The following is a 21837-nucleotide window of genomic DNA, read 5'->3' as shown; positions in this document are numbered from 1 at the left end:
TGGGTTCAAGCCCCGCATCGGGCTCTGTGCTGACAGCTCAGAGCCTGGAGCCTGCTTCAGTTTCTGTGTCTCCCTCTCTGCACCTCCCCCATTCATGCTTTGTCTGTCAAAAAATAAATAAAATGGTAAAAATAAAGATAAAAAATAAAATCTTTTTTTTAATTTTTTAAATATTTTTGAGAGAGACGGAGACAGGGTGCAAGCAGGGGAGGGGGAGACAGAGAGGGAGACACAGAACCTGAAGCAGGCTCTAGGCTCCAAGCTGTCAGCACAGACCCAACACGGGGCTCAAACTCCTGGACCGTGAGATCATGACCTAGGCTGAAGTCAGACACTCAACTGACTGCCACCCAGGCGCCCCAAAAATAAAATCTTAAAAAAAAAAGTGAGCTTAAGGAGTATGTGATTTCCTTCTGAGGTGAGGAAAATGGTCTAGAACTAGACAGTGGTGATAGCTACACAACACGACGAAGGTACTAAGTGCACTAATGGTAAGTTTTGTATTATGTGTATTTTTCCACAACGGTAAGTATATAGCCTTCACACGATGGGCAGGATGAAATGAGCTCTCTTTCCTTATTTAGGTTGGGATCCCTGTCTCCTCTATGTGGAAGCATAAGAAAATCAACTCAAAATTTCTAAGAAATCGGTCATCCCAGATTTGAATCATGAGGTATAATGCAAGGTCCTGCTGCCAGCTCAGGGTCTGCCCCCACCGACCATGCCTTCTCCCGGGTGTCCCTTCGGAACATTTCTGCCTCTAGGACAATGAGGCTTCCAAAGTGTGGATTTTTAAGAAATTCAAATTAACCCTTGCAAATCAGAGAAATCCATCGAGGCAAGCTTCACTGTTTATTAAACATACCCTTTCTCGGGGCTTCCCCATCCTGGGGAGGTCTGTCCCTGCCCTCCAGCACTTCCGGCCACGGCTGCGCTGTCGCCCGGCTGTGTCACCCATCTAGGCGCTCTCTCTAAAAAGGAAGTCAATGAAGAACAAGCCAGGGGCTAATGGAGCTCAAACCCTGCTCTGTTCCTCCTAGATTCGGTGTGTTGGCTGCAGCTCCCTCCGTTCCTGAAATGTTATCATTTGTTTCTCTTCACGTTACCTGGAGAGCACATACGTGAACTTTCATTTTCTCTTCTCCATTATTTTAAAAGGGCCAAACCTAAATGGCACGTTTTCCCCATTTGGCTCTACAAGGCTGGGCTGTGCTGGCGCGGCCGGCCCGAGAACGGCAGGGCGCTGCGATGCCAGGGGACAAGCCCAGGCCCTTCCCAGAACCTCCCTCACTCGTGATGCCAGCAAGAGCTCACAACTGCACCTGCCCATTAGAGGCCCAGACAGGAAGTGGGAAGAATGGAGGCTGTACCACCCCTAAACGTCCAGGTCACCTGCTGCAGACCCTGCAATAGACTCCTACTAGTTCTTGGTTTCTTGTTGCGTCATTTGAAAGCTTCAGGGGAATTCGGTCCTAGAAATGACGTTTCTACCAACTTATTTCAACTGCGCCCTATCCTGAGCTGAACTGGACAAAGCAACTTTCTGACTTCTGGAGACGCCCTTATAGTCACATTTTGGATAATCCTACAGATTCCTCAGAGCCCTCAGAGAAACGCTTTACCCTTAGAGAAATAATACGAGCACCCCAGTGTCTCGGCTTCTCAGGTCTGCATGCTGAAGGGAGCCCCTGGCCAGCGGAGGAAAGACTGGAGGTCTTTTGGCTTCTCTGCCAGTTGGGGGCCCAGAGCACCGGGGCCCAGGCACAGCTGCAGCACAGGAAGAGTGGAGGTTTCCCTGCAGGTCAGAAGTTTATTAGTAAACGAGTGTGGGCCAGCTGGTGTTTACATGCTGCTCCCGCAGCCCTGGTGCCCTGGCTGCAGGAGGGGAAGAGGGCTTCCTGCTCTGGGGTCGGTGCGGATGTCACCCCCAGAAAGTGGTGAGGAGTTCTCCTGGGCCCAAGGCGCCAGGGCGCTGAGCCGGTGCTATCAGAGAGATTCCACTTCTGTTTCTAGTGCCTGATCCAGAGGGAGGAGGGCTTTTAGGATCTCCGTGTAGTAGGGGCCGAACACCTTCTGATTGTGGTGTGTCAGGCTGACAAACTTCTGGCCCAGTTCCGCCAGTTCTGCTTCAATGACGGTAAGGCCTCCGGGGAGATCTAACAGAGACCGCTGAACACCAAGGACCAAACAGCATTTGAGAAACAAACGGATCCGCTGATCTGTGAGCAGGAGACGGCAGTGAGAAGGGAAAAGGCAAACAACTTTCAGGGGGCAACGTTACCCCTGCAACTGTACTCGCTCAAGCTCCAAGTTAACAGAGATGTTTGCTAGCCGGTCCACCCTGGGGACAAGGACATTTGTTCTGTTTGGGAAGGGGGCTGCTATCCGACTCTCAAGGACAAAGGAAAGCTCACAAACTAGTGGGCTAGTAAATTCAAGACTATTCAAAAGATTACCTGAGCATCTATCGGTAGATCCTAGTGAGTATTTAATACAAGGATCTTAGACAATCCTTCAGATGGCTGAGGTTAAGAGCAAGGCCAAGTTTATGCCCTCCATTCCAATAGGGATGAGTCCTTGCTATGGGAAAATGTCCTCTGGCATCAGTTTCTTATTGCTGGGAGGTAGGGGTGGGTGTCACATGTCTTGGACTACAGTCAGGAAACGGCCCAAAAGGCCAGGGTGACTGGCTAGGTTGGTTGGGCAGTAGGCCATACTCAGAAGTCAGAAGTATGGGACAAAGACTGATTCTTGTTCTACGGAACAAGAAGTCAGAATTCTTGTTCCGTAGAACAAGAATCAGTCCTTAAACTAAAAGTACTGTATTTTCAACCCAGGATTTTGGAAAAACTAAAGCCTAAACAGTGACTTGCCCAATGGTCATGCTTTTTATTGTTAAATGGTCCCGTAACTGACTTCCAGGGACGGGATCTACCCCTCGCCAGAACATTCTCACCGTCCCCACAGGCACGCTCACCAATGACACTACAGACACAGTTCTCCTTCTTGGCAATGTTCCGGAGCTGTCCCATCAGAGACGCCATGTTTTCACTGCTCAGTGCGGCAAGGCCCATGTTCTTGAGGCCTTGATGGATTTCCTGAGACACCTGCTCACTCACAGTCTGCATAGCCTCCTCAGGCCTAGACCGTAATGGAGAGTAAGCTGGTACCCAGCCGATGGCCCTGGCATTGGCCCAGCGCCAGGGATGCTCCACACCAGGAGCTGGGCCCACTTGAGGGAGACCCCAGCCATCCTCCTGCCCTCACCCATGCCCTCACCCCAGTCCCTGGTAGCGACAGGGCCCAGTGGAGAGGTTCAGTATCTTCACTATTACCCTCCAGATGCCGACTAGTCTCTCTAATACCATGTTCTACTTCTTAGAAAACAAGATAAAGTCAACTCTGCACAGGAGTTTGGTATCCACTCAGAATTCTTCAGTGCTATGGAATTTATTTATATATGTGTGTATACAATTTTAGCCTTTCTTGGACAGTTTCCATGGTCATATGTCCAATTACAGGGACAGACCTGGCCTTCTGATTCCTTTTTGTTGTCTGGCGTGACCCCCTGCACACAGTGGATGTTCAATCTGACAGATCAGCTCCTGGATATACCGGAGGCCAGCCTGCCGTCACCCACTCAGCGAGATAACCACTGCTTTGTAGCAAACGAATTACACGGTAAACTGCCCTCTGCACCACCCTCTTTGGAAGAAAGCTTTCTTTTTCTCTGTCACAAGTCTCAAGACCATTATGGAAAGACACCAACAGTCTTGGGGGCTGGTCCCAATCTTTGTGGTTGGTGGTAGAATGTAAGGCATCACCCACGACCTGTCCGCGTCCTCGTACCACAACTACCATCTACTCCAAAAAAGGTCTGTGTGGTTCACCTGGACTTGAACTCCTCCATCAGGTCTTTGGTTATCCGCTTTAGCTTATCCACAAACTGGGGCGAGCCAAACAGCACGCTGCCAGAGAAACTACCGGCCACCAGCAGGACTGAGGCCAGGAAGGTGAGCTGGCGCAGCTGGGACTCGAGCTCCTGCAGCCGCATTCTGTCCGCCAGCAGGGTCTGCGGGAGCAAGGAGAGCAGGCTGTCAGGGGACGAGAGTCCTGAATACAAAACAAGGCGATGCCATCCACGGGCCTACCTCAGGGAAATCCTCGTCTTCAGGGTCCCAGAGAAGGAGGTTCAGGAAGCCCTGGGACAGCACCATTGTCGGGCTGAGGGGCTCTGGGCTGATGGCCACCTCGCTCGGAGAGGAGCTGACCACACTGGCGGAGTCGGAAGTGTCAGGGCAAGTCGGAAGCGGCGTGGTGAGGTCTGCCGCAGCCTGGGTCAGCCACTTGGTGGTGTGATTGAGGAGGCCTGTGACAGGAGACAGTGGGGAGGCGGGGAAGCGCGTGCAGCATCCGCATCCCGAAAGATCCAAGACTAAGGTTCTCTTCAAGATATGCTCCTGGTCAACAAATCAGTGGTTTGGTGGTGGCAGGGGTGGGGGGTGTCTGTCTCAGACACCTCCTCCTTCTCCCTTCCCCTACCTGAGGAAGAAACTTTCTGCTCCCAAGAGGCAGAATACTCTCGAACATCATGGCAGTCAGACCCAAGATCCTATCTTTCTACTCCTGCCCCCAAGTTATTTACATACTTGGCTGCTTATTGAGGAGTTCCTGGAATGTAGCCCGTTCACGCTGGATGGAATGTTCCTGCAGGCGGGGTTGAAGGCTCTGGATGGTGTAGTTCACCATGTCCATTTTCATCAGGCCCAGGACTTGGAAAATCCCCCTGACACAGAAAATAAAATATACCCTGAAAGGAAGTCTAGTGAGAGGGAAGCCTACAGAAAGTATCATTAAATCACTGTATTCCAGAGTTAGAAGCTCTTAAACTAACTTAGTTCCAATCTCCTAAGTTTATAAAAGATGCCATTGTGACTGAGGGGACTTAGGACCCAAGGCCCAGAGTAAGTGAATGGTGGAGAGGGGAACAGGTTAAGTCTCTGGACCTTGATACCTCCAGGGTAGCTCTCTCTCCACAGGATCATTCTGTCGTCTGCTTTAAAAGGTAGAGTCAAGGGTGCCTGGGTAGCTCAGGTGTCTAAGCGTCTGACTTTGGTTCAGGTCATGATCTCATGGCTTCGTAGGTTTGAGCCCTGCATCAGGCTCTGTGCTGGCAGTGCAGAGCCCACTTGGTATTCTCTCTCTCTGCCCCTCCCTGACTTGTGCTCTTTCTCTCTCAAAATAAATTTTAAAAAATAATAATAAATGAAAGGTAGAGTCAGCAATGGAGAATATACTAGCATGCTAAGCCATTTTCTAGGCCAATCTCACTCTCTCTCTCTCGCTCTCTCTCTGGATCTTGATTTCCATAGCTATTATATAGGGACAGCCTCCCATCCCTGTCCCCTCACACTGTGAAAACCTGGGGAAAAGATGTTTAAACACATACTCTAATGTTTTATGATAGGATGTTATATGGGAGGCCTAACCAACCTAAAGTCATTCTAGGGGGAAAAAATAGCTACCAGGCCAGCAAGGAAAACAGAGAGGAATCAGTCAGGTCCTCAGTAGGCAAGAGCCAGCCAAGACAGGGGCTATTATAATCTAGTGTCTGACCCCCCTTTGCTGGCCCAGGGACTGAGGCGGGTTTCAAGTCAAGTTTCACACCTCAGTAACCAAACAGGGTCCGTAATGTTCTCCAGTTTCTGCACTGCTTCATCTCGAACTGGCGCGCACAGCAAAGTCATCATGTCGAGGATATACTTAGAGAGGTGCAGGACATTCAGAGCCCCACGTTCCGCCTTCTGCTTGAGGAGTTCCGTGTCCAGCACCTCCTCAATCTCACTTCTTAGGCGGTTCTGGCGTGGTAACAGCAGCGAGAGCAAGATCTGCCCAGGAAAGAAATCAAAGGGAGTCACTTTCTGTGCAAAGCTCCAAACCTTCTATAACGGACAACCCCTTTGGCCAAGGACATCAGCCTGGCTTTGAGGGACCAAGAAGTGGGGTCCCTAAATTTCCTAGAGAACATTTATCTTTGCTGAGAGGCCGATGATGGTCTGAGGCTTTAGCAGATCGATACAGCAACAGTGCATCATTTTCTAGGCAGAATGAGATAGAGAGACAAATAAAATCAAAGAGTGTGGTAAAAAGAAACGCAAAGAACAACAAATAGAAAATATACACATCACACGGTGATGAGGCACACTTAATTTTAAAAAGCAGACACTTCGTAGATTATTTTACTTTAAAGGGCAAGGAACAGTGAAGGGGCACCGGAAAGAGCCTATTAGCTCCGAACCGTAAGTTCTCTGTGAAAAGACTCCTATCCATTCCTGGGCCTCTGTAACAGAGAGCATGGTGGGGGTGAGGGTGGGGTTTGACGCATGTCTGCGTAACTGAGAGGAGTGCTGTGTTGTACCACGCTTCCCACCTGTTCGGATTCATCTTAAATACAAGTCTGTCCATGCCATCTAAGTGGGCGAGGTACGTGGGTGGCTCAGTTGGTTGAGTGTCCGACTTGGGCTCAGGTCATTATCTCACGGTTCATGAGTTCGAGCCCCATATCGGGCTCTCTGCTGTCAGTGTGGAACCTGCTTCTGATCTTATGTTCCCCTTTCTCTGCTCCTCCCCTGCTCACACAGTCTCTTTCTCAAAAATAAATATTAAAGNAAAATAAATAAATATTAAAAAAAATAAAGAGTACATTCAAATGGTAAACTATGCCAGTTACCGACTGGAGGTTCCCAGTGGCAAGTATACCCTCCAGGGCCTACTCTGGGAAAACAGAGTCAGGCCCTTTACGTATTTTTCCCTGGCCGGCTCGCAGAATGGTAAGTCTTGCTTGTAGAGAGAGCTGGAGAGCTCGTGCAGGAGGAAGAGGCCTGCCTCCCTGACCCTGGCGTGGGCCTCCACAGCACGCTCCACGACACTGCGGCTTCTCTTCCTTCGCATTACTGTCTGGGTTCTTCCTTCTGATTGGGCCCTAAATGATACCACACTGGTAGCACAGGTGATGTGGGCTCTCAAAAGGCCAAGTACCCATTGGATCTGAGGAGCAGGAAGCAGCAAGGGCTTTAGATGCCTCTGGGAGACGTGCAAACTACAGGACGGCAGATAATCCCCACAGAACATCAGCGGCCGCTGCCTCAGCGAAGTGGCTCGGGCTTCGGTGGTCGGCAAGCTGTCCAGCTGCCGCCTCCAAGGTGAAGGACAAGTTGCGGTGCCTCACGCCACCCACCATGAAGAAAGAGGCACATCACCTGTAGGCCTTTCTGGATTTTCAAGGTCACACACACCACAACTGAATTTGTTCCTGCAACACTCATTTAAGGACATCGTGAGGTTTCCAGTTTCGGGGGGGAGCCATGTGAGTGGAGCAGAGTGTCTGGCCGTCCTACAGACTGTAACGCTATTTGGGCCATGCGATCCTGCAGGCTCAGTGATAAAGTGTCATGGCAGGTAAGGACGCTGCAACACAGCCTCTAAACAGGCTCCAGTAAGAGCGTCACAGCACAGACCTCTCGACCTTGAGAGCGAATCTATGCCTTCTTCTGCAAATCACCTTTTGAAACACGGTTTTTGGCTTGCCTCTGGGCTTTTGCAGAAGTAAACACCTCACTATAAGACAATGGGGGGCCATGTGGCCTGTGCTTCCCATGAGGAACTATGTGTTGTTGTCTGACCCGCCTAACTGTATGATCAGGCCTGCACCCCAGCAATCCGTCATCCGATGAAATGGCTCATAGGAGGCCAAGCATATACTGGGAGAGGACAGACCTATAGAGCAAAATAATAGAACTGAGAGTCCAGAAATAAAACCTGGCTCTATGGTCAAATGATTTTTGAAAACAATGCCAAGACCATTCAGTAGGGAAAAGACAGTCTTTTCAACAAATGGTGCTGGGGAAACCGGCCAGCACATATAAGAGAATGAACTTGGACCCTTACCTCATGTCTTATAATAAATACCTAACTCAGAATGGATCAAAGACCTAAACAAGAAGAGCTAAAAGTCTAAAACTCTTAGAAGAAAATAAAGGTATAAATCTGCATAATCCTGGATATGCAAGATGTGACACGAAAAGCAAAAGGTAAGCCAGATAAACTGGACTTCACCTAAATTAAAACTTTTGTGCAAAGGACATTATCAAGAAAGTGAAAAAACTACCCACAGAATGGGAGACTGTATTTGCAAATGATTTACCTAAGAAGGGGCTACTATGCAAAATATGTAAAGAGCTCTTATAACTCAATAACAACAACCAACCAACCCAATTTAAAAATGGACAAAGGACTTCAATCAACATTTCTCCAAAGATGGCATAGAACTTGGACAACAAGCACAGGTTTAGCACCTAAACACCACTAGCCACGAGGGAAGTGCAGATCAAAACCACAGTGAGATCCTACTTCATGCCACTAAGATGTCTATAGCAACAAAGAAATGAAGCTCTGAGGAAAATGTGGAAAAACTGGAATTTGCATACCTTGCTAGTGAGAATGTAAAGTAGTGTAGCCACCATTGAAAGTAGATTAGTGGTTTCTCAAATTAAACAGAGTTAGTTACCAGATGATTCAGCAATACCACCCTCGAGTATGTACCCAAAAGAGCAGAGTATAGATGTTCAAACCAAAACTTGTACATGAACGTTCAAAGCAGTACGACTCACAATAGCAAAAATTTGAAAACACAAATGTCCATCAACAGATAAAGGGATGAACAAAATGCAGTACATCCATACGATGGAATATTTGGCCACAAAAAGGAATGAAACTCTGACACTTACTTACAACATGGATGAACCTTGAAAATATTATGCTACAGTGAAATTTGCCACATACAAAAGGACAAATATCATATAATTCTATTTATATGAGGTACCTAGCAAAGTCAACACAGAGAGACAGAAATTAAACAGAGGATACCAGACTCTGGAGGAAGAAGGTAATGAAGAGTTACTATTAATGGGTACAGTTTCTGCTTGCAAAGATAAGAACATTCTGGAAACAGATGGGGTGATGGTCACACAACATTGGGAATGTACTTAGTACCACTGAATTGTAACACTCAGAAATAATTAAAACAGTGGGGCGCCTGGCTGGTTCAGTCCATAAAGCATGCAACTCTTGATCTCAGGGTCGTGAATTTAAGCCCCAGGTCAGGCATGGAGCCTACTTTAAAAAAAAATTTTAACAGTAAAAGTTGTGTTACAGATGTTTACAATTTTAAAAATCCTTAGAAATACAAAGCCCCTAATATGGCGCCACTCCCCAGGGAGATCAACCAACCACCTCACCTGGTGGCAGACGATTTCTTTGGACCTCTTCCACTGAGAAGGGGCAGATTCATCCCCACTGGAATGGACACATGTTCTGGACATGGGTCTGTCTTCTCTGTCTGCCATGCTTATAGCAGCACTAACATCTGGGTACTGACAGAATGTCTTACCCACTGTCCTGCCCCATCTGATCAAGGATGCATCTTCTAGCAAAGGAAGTGCAGCAGGGGGTTCATACCCACTTTCCCCTTGAATCAACAGGCCTTAACTGAAAAGCGGAATGGCTCACTGACTTGATTACAGCATGAGGAGAGGGACAATATCCTGTCTTAAAAGCTGCAATAGTCTTTGAATCTAAGACCATTATATGGTAAAGTTTCCCAAAGCCAGAAAACATGGTCCTAGGAATCAGGGGGTGGAGGGAGGGCTGGTTTCTCTTATGATTATACCTAATAACCTGCCTGCAGAATTTTTGTTTCCCACCCTGCCAACTGCTGATGTGGGAGGAATCCTTACATTGGTCCCAATGATTTGAAGATGAGGCTGCACCTCATTATTTTGGGCTCCTCAGACCACTGAGCCAACAGGCTGGAGAAAGGAGCTCTTCTGCTGACTAGAGCAAATGAGCTGGGTGTGGAGGGGAGACCAGGCTGACGCTACCCAATGAGGGCAAGAAGATTCTCTGAGGTTCCCCTTGGTACTTCCATACCTAACAATAAAGATTAATAGAAAACCACAGCCTACGAACAACAACAGTAAATTGCTTCGAGGACTCAGACTCTTTGGCGATGAAGGTTTGGGTCACTCTAGCAGATAAGGAAACCCCAACCAGCTGAGGCTCTGGCTGTGGACAGAGGAAATATGGAAACAACCGTAGAAGGAAGCCATAGATCAACAATAGTCTTGTGACCAACTACAAAAACAAAAACTACACGCTTTCTCTTTACAGATCAGATACAGAAAGTTAACTTTACAATTTAGACTTTAGGTATCAGAATATTCAGAGGGACTGAAGCTGGATTTGAGGAGTAATATAGATAGCAATAGATACAGAAACTGTTGGAACTGTTGAGTCTCATTTTATGGAAAGAACGAGAACGTGTAAGACAGCTGTATCTTAATAGGTAAGAATTGAGTTCTTTTCAGGAACTGCAATGTGTGTGGAAGGGTCATATGGAAACTGAGTGGCCAAAGGAAGGGGCTGTAACATTGGTTGGTTTATGGTCTCTCAGTTCCAAGTCCATCATTCTCTGCTCTGAGAAAATGAGGAAGTCCCTTAAACATTTTTCCTTCACCAGGTGAGACAATGTTAAGTAGTTTTCTGTGCTGCTTAACAAATTACCAAAAATTCAGAGGCTTAAATCAGCACATATATTTCTTATCTCACAATTTCTGTGGATCAGGAGCCCAGGCACAGGTTAGCTGGGCCCTCTGTCCAGGCGGCGGTCAAGATGCTGTCCGGCCCACGTTACCATTTGCAAGCTCCGCTGGAGAGCAGTCGCCAGCCTCATTCGAGCTGTGGGCAGAATTCGTTTCCTTCCAGCTGTCGAACTGAGGGCCCCGGCTTCCTACTGGTTGCTAGATGGATGTTGTCCTTAGATCCTGGAGGCCACCTGCCTCCCCTTGCCATAAGACCCTCTCCACAGGCAGTTCACGACACATCTGTTTGCTCCTTCAAGGCTGCCTACAGAGTTCCTCCAGTCTGCTAAGTTCCTCCAGTCTTACGTGGTGAACTGTATTTCTAGGAGACATCCCATCACCTTTGCATCTTCCACTGGTTAGAGGCAAGTTACAGATCTCGTCCACTCAAGGAGAGGGGATTATACAACGGTGTGGATCACTGAGGGACACCTTAGGATGCGCCCAACACACACTAGAAAGACATTGCAAAGGGCAAGAGCGTCCCTTCCTGGTTCTGGAATCCTCACATGGCATTATGCTCTCTCTGTGTGTGTGTGTGTGTGTATGGTTTTGCTGGTAGCTGGCTCCTGCAGCCCAAGTGGCTTCTCTGGGGTTCAGCTCTTGCCAAGCAAGTGGCTATTGTCCAGAGCCAGGCTCCTGGTGCAGCACCCAGCCCCTGCAGTGCACAGTGGTCAGCAGCTCACACGGCAGGGCAACCTCCCTGGCACAGCCATGCCTTCTCAAATGATTCCCGGGTATTCTATCTCAGCCTTGGGGTACAGTGTATTCTACACTTGCATAGATAGCTTAGTATACTTTGTTTTCCTTGCTTCTTACCCACTCAAAGCTCTTGTTTCTTCAATTCCATGTTATAATAATTTTTTTTTAAGTAAGTTTCATGCCCAGTGTGAAGCTCAACACAGAGCTTGAACTCAGAACCCTGAGATCAAGACCCAAGTTGAGATCAAGAGTTGGACACTTNAAAAAAAAAAAGAGTTGGATGCTTAAGTGACTGAGCCACCCAGGTGCCCTGTATGATTTTCATATTAAAACTTCTTTGTTGAGGGGCACCTGGGTGGCTCAGTGGGTTAAGCAACTAACTTCAGCTCAGGTCATGATTTCACAGTTTGGGAGTTCGAGCTCCGCATGGGGTGAGCTCGAGCCCCACTTCAGGTGAACAGAGGCCCTGCTTCTCTCTCTCCCTCTCTGCCTCTTGCTCACTTGTGCCCTCTTTTAAAAAAAAAAAAAGCAAATAAAAAACTCCCTTGCTGAACTTGCTGAAACTGTGTGATTTCCATTTACTGATTAGGCTCTCATTCATAGGCCATGTTCAGGTAGGGTCTGCTAGCCACCGACATTCCAATGGCCTTGGGGATGTCCAGGAAACTCACATCTACAAATAAGTCAGTCACTCACCTCTTTAATTTCTTTCAAAAGTTCAAGAGCACAACTGAAGTCTGGGGGAGTAGCTGACAACTGTTCTTTAAGATGGTCCCAAAAGGCATTATGCATTGTTTCCTTGACCTTGCCTTCCAAACTGTAAGAGGGTTAATTGAGCAAATTACTTTCTCTACCCAAAAATGGTCATAAGGTCATTATCTCCCAAGCCCCAAACAAACAGCATTTGATATGACAAAAGATGATTATACTGACAGGGAAAGGCCAGGAAGGGTGTTTGGACTGCAGCACAGTTGACAAGCTCAGGTCAGACTTAGATGTCCTCAAGGGCATCAGTAAAAGCTCTCAGAAGGGCTTCTCATTATTCTCAGCAGCCCTCCCGCTGCAGCACGAAGAATCCTGAAGAAACGTCAGGCCAGCTTTAGCACTGACTGCATCTAGCCTAGATAACACGTGACTTAGTTTCCATTTATGTATACATACAATAAACTAAATGATTTTTTATTTTCTTATAGTCCTCTAAAATGAAAAAAGGGGGGTGCCTGGGTGGCTTAGTCGGTTAAGCGTCCGACTTTCGCTTAGGTCATGATCTCGTGGTTCGTGGGTTCGAGCCCCGCGTCGGGCTCTGTGCTGACTGCCAGCTCAGAGCCTGGAGCCTGTTTCAGAGTCTGTGACTCCCTCTCTCTCTGACCCTCCCCTGCTCACGCTGTCTCTCTCTCTCTCTCTCTCCTAGAAATAAGTAAAACATTAAAATAAATAAATAAATAAAATAAAATGAAAAAAGGGACTTTCCTTCTTTGATAATATTCCAATATCTGTATTTCCAAATCAACAGGTCTAAAACTGAATTTGCGATCTTCCCCTCCACACCTGTTCCTCTTGTATTCCCAATCTTACTGGCACTACTGGGTACCCAATCATGAAAGCCAGAAAGATCCATCATATCTTCCCCTTAAAAAAAAAAATAGAAGCAAAGGCAATCCCATTTAGCAAGGACGGTCTTTTCAGCATGGGACACTAGAACCACTGGACAGCCACAGGCAAGAACAACGTATCTATACACAGACCTGGCTCCTTCCACAAATGGGTCACAGGCCTAAATGTAAAATGTAGATTACACAGAAGATAACAGAGGAGAAGGTTTAGGTGACCATGTGGTTGGCAATGACCTTTTATATATATTTTTTAATGTTTATTTTTTTGAGAGAGAGACAGAGACAGAGCATGAGTAGGGGAAGGGCAGAGAGAGAGAGGGAAACACAGAATCTGAAGCAGGCTCCAGGCTCCAAACTGTCACCACAGAGCCCAATGTGGGGCTCGAACTTGTGAATTGAGAGATCATTACCTGAGCCGAAGTCAGATGCCTAACCAACTGAACCACACAGGTGCCCCTGGAAATGACCTTTTAGATACAACACCAAAAGCAAGATTCATGAAAGAAAAAAATTGGTAAGTTGGAAACCTTGTGCTCTGTGAGGTACACTGCTAAGGGAATGAAAAGACAAAGCACAACCTTTGCAGAACACACATCTAACAAAGAACTAGTATCCAAAATAGACAAAGAACTCTTAAAACCCAACAAGAAGAGAACCACCCAGTTTTAAGACAGGGAGAGATCCGAACAGACACTCAAGTCTGTTCACCAAAGTTGTCCTCTGTCAAATGAGCATATGAAAAATGAGCATACTCAACATCATTTCATTAGGGAACTGCAAATTGAATAACAATGACGTCACAATACACATCTATGAGAATGCCCCAGATCCAAAATGCGGACACCACCAAATGCTGGTGAGGGTGTGGAGCCACTCTAAGAACTCTCATGCCTCGCTGGTACAAAATGGTACAGCCACTCTAAAAGACAGTTTGGCGGTGTCCTATAAAACTAAACGTACTCTTGTCATACGATCCAGTAACTGTGCTCCTTCATATATTTAAGCAAAGGAGTTGAAAACGTATGTCCACACAAAAACTTGCACAGGGATGTTTACAGCAGCTTTTGCCAAAACACTGAAGCAACCAAGATGGGACATCTGGACAATGGGATTTTATTCAGTATTACAGAGAAAGGAGCTACCAAGCCCCAAAAAGACATGGAAGAATCTTAAATGCATATGACTTAATGAGAGAAGCCAATGTAGGATTCCAATTACAGGATGGTCTGGAAACCAACGGAGACAGTAAGAGGATCAGTGGTTGCCAAGGATTCGTGGGGCAGGGAGAAAAGGGGATTTTTGGGTCAGTGAAATCACTCTGCATGATGCAAAAATGGTGAATTCATGACATTAAACATTTTTCAAAACCCATAGAATATACAAGAAATGAACCTCAGTGTAAACTACGAACTTGAGTTAATAATAATGTATTAATACTAGATCACCAATTGTAACAAGTGACTCACTATTACAAGATATAAACAGTGGGGGAATCTGTGTGAAGATGGGCTGTGTGGGAAATTTGTACCTTTTTTTTAATATAATTTATTGTCACACTGGCTAACATACAGTGTGTACAGTGTGCTCTTGGCTTTGGGGTAGATTCCCGTGGTCCATCGCTTACATACAATACCCAGTGCTCATCCCAACAAGTGCCCTCCTCAATGCCCACCATCCATTTTCCCCTCTCCCCACTCCCCATCCACCCTCAGTTTGTTCTCTGTATTTAAGTCTCTCTTATGGTTTGCCTCCCTCCCTGTTTGTAACTGTTTTGGGGAACTTGGTACTTTCCAATCGTTTTTCAATATAAAACTACTTTAACAAAATGTATTGGGGTGCCTGAGTGGCTCAGTTGGTTTAGCATCCAACTTTTCGGCTCAGGTCATGATACGATTCATGAGTTCAAGCCCCACATCAGGCTCTGTGCTGACAGCTCAGAGCCTGGAGCCTGCTTCAGATTTGGTGTCTCCCTCCTTCCCCCTCTCTCTCTCTGTCCTCCCCCGCTCACACTCTTCCCCTCTCTATCAAAAATAAACATTTAAAAAAAATTTAATGTGTCTATTAATTTAAAAAAAGAATGACAGGAATTAATTTCCTCTGAAAGTTTATTTAAATGAGTTAGGCTCATAAGAAGAAAAAGAACCATCTGAAAAGTCTCAGGCTGTACCCAGTCATTGCCAAGTAACTACTGGTTTTCTTGAATTCCGCCCCTTAAAAATATATAGTAGTAATGCATGCTCCTTGTAAAACAAACAAAAAATCAGCTATACGAAGATGGAAAAAACCAAAAAGTCAAAGTTCCTTTCCCAACACACCATTCTCAATCGTCAGAGGAAACCAAGTATAATATGCCCACTGGTCTAAGGTGCATTAGAATTGTTCTCAGCTCTTTCCTCCTCTGCCTACTTATCCAATCCATCTCTAAGTTCCATAAACTGTGCGTCTTATATGTGTCTGGAATCCATCCCCTCCTCCCATCACCTCTCACCTGGATTCAGTAGCCTATTCACTGGTCCCCTGCCTTCAGCCTTGTCCCTTGTCAATCTGTTCTCCACCAACTCATTCTATTTTTTTTAATTTTTTGTTTTTTTTATTCATTTTGGAGAGAGAGAGACAGTGTGAGCAGGAGAGGGTCAGAGAAAGAGGGAGACACAGAATCTGAAGACAGGCTCCGAGCTCTGAGCTGTCAGCACAGAACCTGACGGGGGCTCGAACCCACGAACCGTGAGATCATGACCTGAGCCGAAGTCGGACGCTCAGTCGGACTAAGCCACCCACAAGCCCCTCCACCAATTCATTCTAAAATCTAGGACTTCCTGGGGCGCCTGGGTGGCCCAGTTGGTTAAGCGTCACACTCTGGATTTCAGATCAGGTCATGATCTCACAATTGTGAGATCATGCACTGGGCAAGGAACTTGCTTAAGATTCTCTCTTTCTCCCTCTGCACCTCCCCAATTTGCATGTGTGCTCTCTCTCTCTCAAAAATAAATAAAACAAAAGAAATTAGAATAAAATAAACAATTTCTAAAATTCAGTTCTGATCACAATGCCATGCTCATTTATAGTCCTCTAGGGGCTTCCCCTCACCAGCATGAACCACTAACTGGACCCTCCGGACATTGCTCTGCCTCCTTCCCCCTTTTCTCCAGCTCATCTCCTCCTATCTCACAGTAGCTGCGCCCAACCACACCAAGGAACTTGTGAAGAACATCCTATATTCTTGCCTCTGACAGTTTCCTCTGCCAGGAGCACTGTTTCCCACCCAGACCACCTGGAGAGCATCTATTCCGCCTCTAAGATGCAACTCAAGTCTTCATAAGCAGCTCAAGTCTTCCTCTGTGGGCCGATCTTCTGTGCCCCTCCTTAAGCAAATGAGGATGCTCATGAAAACTATACACACAACCGCAAGCAACTTACCAGTCTTTACTGTTATTCAACGGTCTCTCCCACAAAAGCTTCCTAATAGCAATGGCAGTGCCTTACTTATGGATAATGGGATCTCTATCTATCTCCCCATTTTGCCTGTCACATAAGAACTCAATATACGCCTAATGAATGAATGTCCAAACATGGGATTCCCCTTCGGAACATGCAATTGTCAATAACCCCATCCTATCCACCGAGGAAAGCCAATTGCTGATAATGAGTGACCTCAAACTGTATTTCCACATTTTCCCTGATGTGAAGTCTGTGTTACCTTATGTGAAAACCCAGCTCTGATTCGTACTATTTCCTCTGCTTCATTTCTCCCTCTGGCATCTCTTCTACCCACCCCCGCTCCCCCGCCAACTGTCTCACTACCACCCCTGTGGCCGACCTTAACACCCCATTTCATTCTCTTCTCCTCCCCTGCAAGCAACAACGTACCTAAGCAGGGAGAGAGAGGTTAGGAAACGTGGGTTTTGGTGAAAACCTGTTGCCACAGAACCTGTATGGACCCCCACTGGTACCAGGCAAGGGCAAATCAGAGCATGGAGAGGAGGGAGGGGGACAGTGTGTGACACACAATGGCCCTTTAGTCACAGATTCCCTGAACCTGTGACCACATAACAAAACCAATTAAGGAAGCTGACTAATCACAAGCTGCCCTTTGTATCTATTGGTGGGACATTAGAATGGTTTTAAATTCTGACATGACTTTACCCATTCAACTTGCCGATAAACCAGCAGAGCCGCTTAATCCATTCTTACCAGATGGTTCTTCTTTATGACACTGCCAATGTAACTAAGAAGCAAAGTGAAGCTTGGAGGAGGTAGGGGAGCATTATTTATCAACAGAGTTCTGATCCTGGTTCCTAAAAGAATCTGATTTCTGAAGCCGGCCAAAAAGAGAATCGAAAACGCCACTATGAGAAAATTAATAGCTTATCTGTGCCTGTTTAATCTGTGGTCACGTAAAAGAGCCATTGAAAGGAGCTCTGAGACAGGCAGCTGGGAGGACGACCCCAAAGATCTAGAATTCCTGGCATTCACACCGGTGTCATCTCATCTCCGGAGTGTGGGTGGGGTTTAGCATCCACCTTCTGGAGAGAACTCAGCAGAGGCAACGGGAGACACTTCCAAGATGAGGTAACAAAAGACTGTGGGTTCCTCCATGGGTACCACCTCTCACACCTTTATTCTCTCACTCACTCAAAGTGAGGGAACCCAGCTGCCGTGTGGCAAGAAACTGAGAGGGGCTCTGGCCAGCAGTCAACACACTGACTGCAACCTCATGAGAGGGAGACCTTGAGCCAGAGGCCTTCGGTTACACCATGCCCATTATTTCTGACCCACACAAACTGTGAGGTCATGAACACGGTTTTAGTTACTAAGTTTTGGGATAATTTGATGGCAATAGCAGCCTGCTACCACAGGCTACTTCCTCCACACCCATCAAAGAAGACCTGAAATCTACCCTATTGAACATTTCCAATAGTAATTACTCTGGATGACTCACTAGTTAAATAACACTTTCTTCTTGATCCTCTACTAATAATAATTATTGCTCTTCTGTTTAAGTTGTTGAGACCTCTTAATAAGGTTTATATCCAAACACTGTATTTTTTTCCAGTTTAATTGAGAAAGCATTGACTGACTGTACTATTAAATAAAAATGTGTCAAGTCTGGTCAGAAGCCATTTGTGCTAAATACCTATACCAGCATGAATAAAATGGGAAAATCAGAGAAGCCGGTACCTGCTTGGAGGTAAAACCTTTTCTTCCATGTGGAAATCACGATTCATTCCAATCTTGTTGTTCAGCTTAGAAACGTTGTCAACTATTTCTATTGGACCTGTGACACAAAGAATTTATGTACACCTGAAACCCACGTTATGTACCAACTCTATCTCAATTAAAAAAAAAAAAAAACTTATGGACACAAGCCTGAATGTCTATTTTATTCAGAGATTCCCTCTGAGTAGGTCCCAAATTTACATTCATCAACTTGATCTCACACAAACTCATTCAACCATTCTAGTCATTTCTGTTTTCTGAACTCTAGGCCCTGTGCCTGTAGCCCAGCATGTAGTAGCCAACTGTCCCAGGCCTCAGTGTCTCACAGAGTAGTCCAGCGTGGGGATAAGGGAGTACAAGGAAGCTACTTTACAAGTAACAAACAAGCAAAATGATAATGAAAGCAGTGAAGAAACAACAATTTGTGATTTGCAAAAATAAATATTTATCTAAGAGGACTGAGTCTACTCTCCTCTTCCGGCCTCTGATAAGAGTTAACATCTCCATATAGATGGTACTAAATTGCACCAATGTCTTTCGTTCTTATAAAGCAGTAGCTCCCAGATGTTAGGATTTCACAGACTACTAACATTTCCAAAAAGACTTCTGAGCCATGGACAACGTGCCAACTTTTTGTTTTGCCAAGTATGAACAGTGAGATCCAACAACTAAGCAATTAAAAAATCCACTCTACCACCACCAAGCCATCATTTCGTAACAGAATAACCTCAAAAAAAAAAAAAAAATCAACCAAGCAAAAACCAAAAACAACAAAAAACCCAAAAAACCCAGAAAGGGAATATTTTCAGAATAAAGAGTAGTCCTTTACATTGAATCAATTTAGCTTTAGGAAAAACTCATTATAACATCTTTGTTTTCTTTCACTAAATATTGCTAAGAATTTTGTCACAAGCCAGTACTAGCAGTTGGGAACCACTGCTCTAAAGTTTTAGCACAGACCCAGCTGATAGCATTCTCACATTAAAGGTATAATAGTTATAATGATCTTTTGGTATGTAAAACGAAGATATACACAGTAAGTCATATTTTCCCATTCTCCTTCAATGTCACTTTATAATTTGCTTCCAGCAAAGTATCTGGTTCCAAGACATGGAGTGGATATAAATGAACTAAGATTGGCCATAGGTTAGTTGATCATTGTGGAAGCCAGGTGACGAGTAAATATGGTTCATGATACTAGTCACTATACTTTTTTAAATGTTTAAGCCTTTCAGAAGTAAGAAGATTCAAAATGTAAAAAAGGGGGTGGGGGGCTGGGTGTGCACCTGACTGGCTCAGTGGGTAGAGCACATGACTCTTGATCTCAGGGCANGGGGAACAAAGTTGGGAAACTTTTCTATTTAGAAAAAAGGTTACATAGAATGCCTTGGATGTTAACAATGTCGACATTCACTGTGCTTTTCCTTTACTTTTCAACAAAGTTGAAATATCTCAAAATTCAAAATTAAATAAAAACTTACGGGTAAAAAGGTGATCGCAAATTTACCAAAAAGCCACTGAGCCCTTACTTAGGTAAACATAAAGATGAACTGAATCTTAATGGATAGTTGGAAGTTCACTTTATTTTTGCAGCCCTTCTGAAGTCATTAGTTTCAGCCAAGACGGCAAAGCACAAATATGTAAATAGACTATCCCTGAATCCACTAATGCAAAATGAGAAGGAAGAGAACATGTTCAAAGGGAGATTGAGCTAAAGCAGCTTACTGAAGGACTGAGAGATCACACAGAAACTCTTTCCAACTACAAGTCAAAGTTCATAACCTACTTGACAAGATTGTTCTGTTTCTCAGGAGTTCTGTGGCACTGTGCAACTCCAACAGCTGTAAAAATCAGGAAAGGGGAGGGCCCAGAGGGAAATGAGAGATAAAATCAACGAATGCAGGTTTTTAAAATCCAGATCCCGAGGACGAAGAAATTTTCAAGATGATATGGAAACTGAGCCAAGTCAACCTACTATACAAAATTTCAAATTCCTCTTTTTAAAGGAGAAATTTGGTTATTCATTTTAGGGTTGTTTTCCCTATGGATTCACTTAAATTGTTTACACTGTATTTACAGAACAATTGGCTTCCACCCCCACATCAGGTTCATAGCTAAATAAATTCCACTGCACCCAATTTGTCACTTTGGGCTCATTCTGTTAGCCAGCAGCGCCCCCACGTGGCTATAGGAGAAGTAAGTAATTCAACTTAATTTTTCCCATTTCAAACCTGAAGAATTTAACACAGGTTAAACTCCTGCGTATGGACAGGTCTTCAGATTGATGCCTGTTTAAATTCCCTGGAGACTGGGGCGCCTGCGTGGCTCAGTCGGTTGAGCTTCCGACTTCCGGCTCAGGTCATGATTTCGCGGTTTGTGGGTTCGAGACCCCCGTCGGGCTCTGTGCTGGCAGCTGGGTCAGAGCCTGAAGCTTGCTTCGGATTCTGTGTCTCCCTCTCTCTCTCTCTGACCCTCCGCTGCTCACGCTGTCTCTCCCTCTCAGAAACAAAATTTTTTTTAAAAAAATTCCCTGGAGACTATCATAAGAGACATGCAGGATCCGTCCTAGTGAGGCTAGACCTACCGAAGTGTGGGAGGGCCCTTGGGACCCAAAAGGAACATGAAAGTACATCTAGTACATCTACAGTACGGAGCTCAAGCACGGGAGCCCAAAGCAGTGGTACTTCTTGAGCCAACGAAGCGCCAAAAGAACACAATTCCCACCCGGGATCACTTGGGTTCTTTAAAGCTACTCCCAAGAGCCCGCCATTTTCCACCTACAAATTTAAACTACAACGACCGACGGCTGTGTACGGACTCGGCGTCAAATCTTGTCAGATTCAAGTAATCACACCTGGCTCGCTTTTTCCTGGAACAACAACTCTTTGAAGACCTTCGGGTCGACAGGGGGTCCTGGGGCCTGTAGGCAGAGACTGGGTGGTGGGAGACAAGGCGAAGGGCAAAAGCAAGAAGGGGGGGGGGCGACGGGCAGCCTGAGGGCCCTTCCTCTTCCGCCCGACCCCACACTGGGCGCCGCCGAGCGGCTCCAGGCCGGCGGGGCGGGACCTACAGGGAACGTGGGCCTCGGGGCGGCTCTGGTTTTCCCCGGTCGGTGCTGAGGCTTCGGGCTTGCAGGACCCGCACTCTGCATCGCCTGGGTTCTTCAGAGGCACGTTCTCCTCGACGTCCGGCATGCTGCGGATGGAATCTGGGTTGGGGAGAAATGACGCGCCGTCGGCGTCGGGGAAAGGGACTCTCCAACTGCCGACTGGGGGCTGGAGCCTACCCCTTGGCGCCCGACGCGGACAGACCAAAAGAGTAGGGTGGGCACCTTCGGGGCGGCTCGGGGGACAGACGGGACAAAGGAGCCTGGAGGAGGGGTGCCGGGAACCAGAAGTCGGGCTCTGGGCGCGCAACCAGGAGGCAGCAGGCCGNNCCCGCCCCCCCCCCCCCCGCCGCTCTCCTCCTCCCCGGAGACCCGCCGCCGCGGGGTCTGGGGTCAGTGCCGCTGCCGCGCAGCCTCGGGGCCCGGGCCGTACCACTGCAGCGGGGGGCGGGCGGCCAGGAGGGGCTGGACGGCGACGCGGAAGCGACTGGTCGAACGCCGC

The 21837-nt window shown here is 46.5% G+C and overlaps 1 protein-coding gene across 6 annotated transcripts; it reads right to left on the bottom strand.

The window, feature by feature from the left end:
* Window positions 1–1790: 1790 nt before the first annotated feature.
* On the bottom strand, window positions 1791–21657 carry TCP11 (t-complex 11). 6 transcript variants are annotated; one of them, XM_077754931.1, is made up of 10 exons: window positions 21561–21620; window positions 21300–21437; window positions 18191–18287; window positions 12096–12216; window positions 5668–5888; window positions 4650–4786; window positions 4152–4369; window positions 3891–4072; window positions 2978–3141; window positions 1791–2219 (listed from the first exon to the last, which is right to left on the bottom strand). In XM_077754931.1, exons 2-10 carry the CDS (start codon window positions 21421–21423, stop codon window positions 1987–1989), a joined length of 1497 nt encoding a protein of 498 aa, XP_077611057.1. In that variant the 5' UTR covers window positions 21424–21437; window positions 21561–21620; the 3' UTR covers window positions 1791–1986. The 6 variants fall into 6 exon arrangements, with proteins under 6 accessions (XP_077611057.1, XP_077611056.1, XP_077611060.1 ...); XM_077754930.1 differs by having other exon boundaries at window positions 21541–21599; XM_077754934.1 differs by lacking the exon at window positions 18191–18287 and having other exon boundaries at window positions 21561–21657.
* Between the last annotated feature and the right edge of the window lie 180 nt (window positions 21658–21837).

Source organism: Crocuta crocuta, unplaced genomic scaffold, assembly GCF_008692635.1.
Source record: "Crocuta crocuta isolate KB4526 unplaced genomic scaffold, BGI_CrCroc_1.0 scaffold132, whole genome shotgun sequence".
Lineage (NCBI taxonomy): Eukaryota > Metazoa > Chordata > Mammalia > Carnivora > Hyaenidae > Crocuta > Crocuta crocuta.
Note: the sequence above shows the minus strand (reverse complement) of the source record. Positions and strands in the feature narration are given on the sequence as shown.

Excerpts from the sequence above, each read along its gene's own strand:
- TCP11 (XM_077754931.1), bottom strand. The coding sequence starts at position 21,423 with ATGCCGGACGTCGAGGAGAACGTGCCTCTGAAGAACCCAGGCGATGCA. Across the intron at positions 5,889-12,095 it reads TTTTGAAAGAAATTAAAGAG|ATCTTGCTCTCGCTGCTGTT; the intron begins GTGAGTGACTGA and ends TTTCCTGGGCAG. Across the intron at positions 4,787-5,667 it reads GACCCTGTTTGGTTACTGAG|GGGGATTTTCCAAGTCCTGG; the intron begins GTGTGAAACTTG and ends TTTCTGTGTCAG.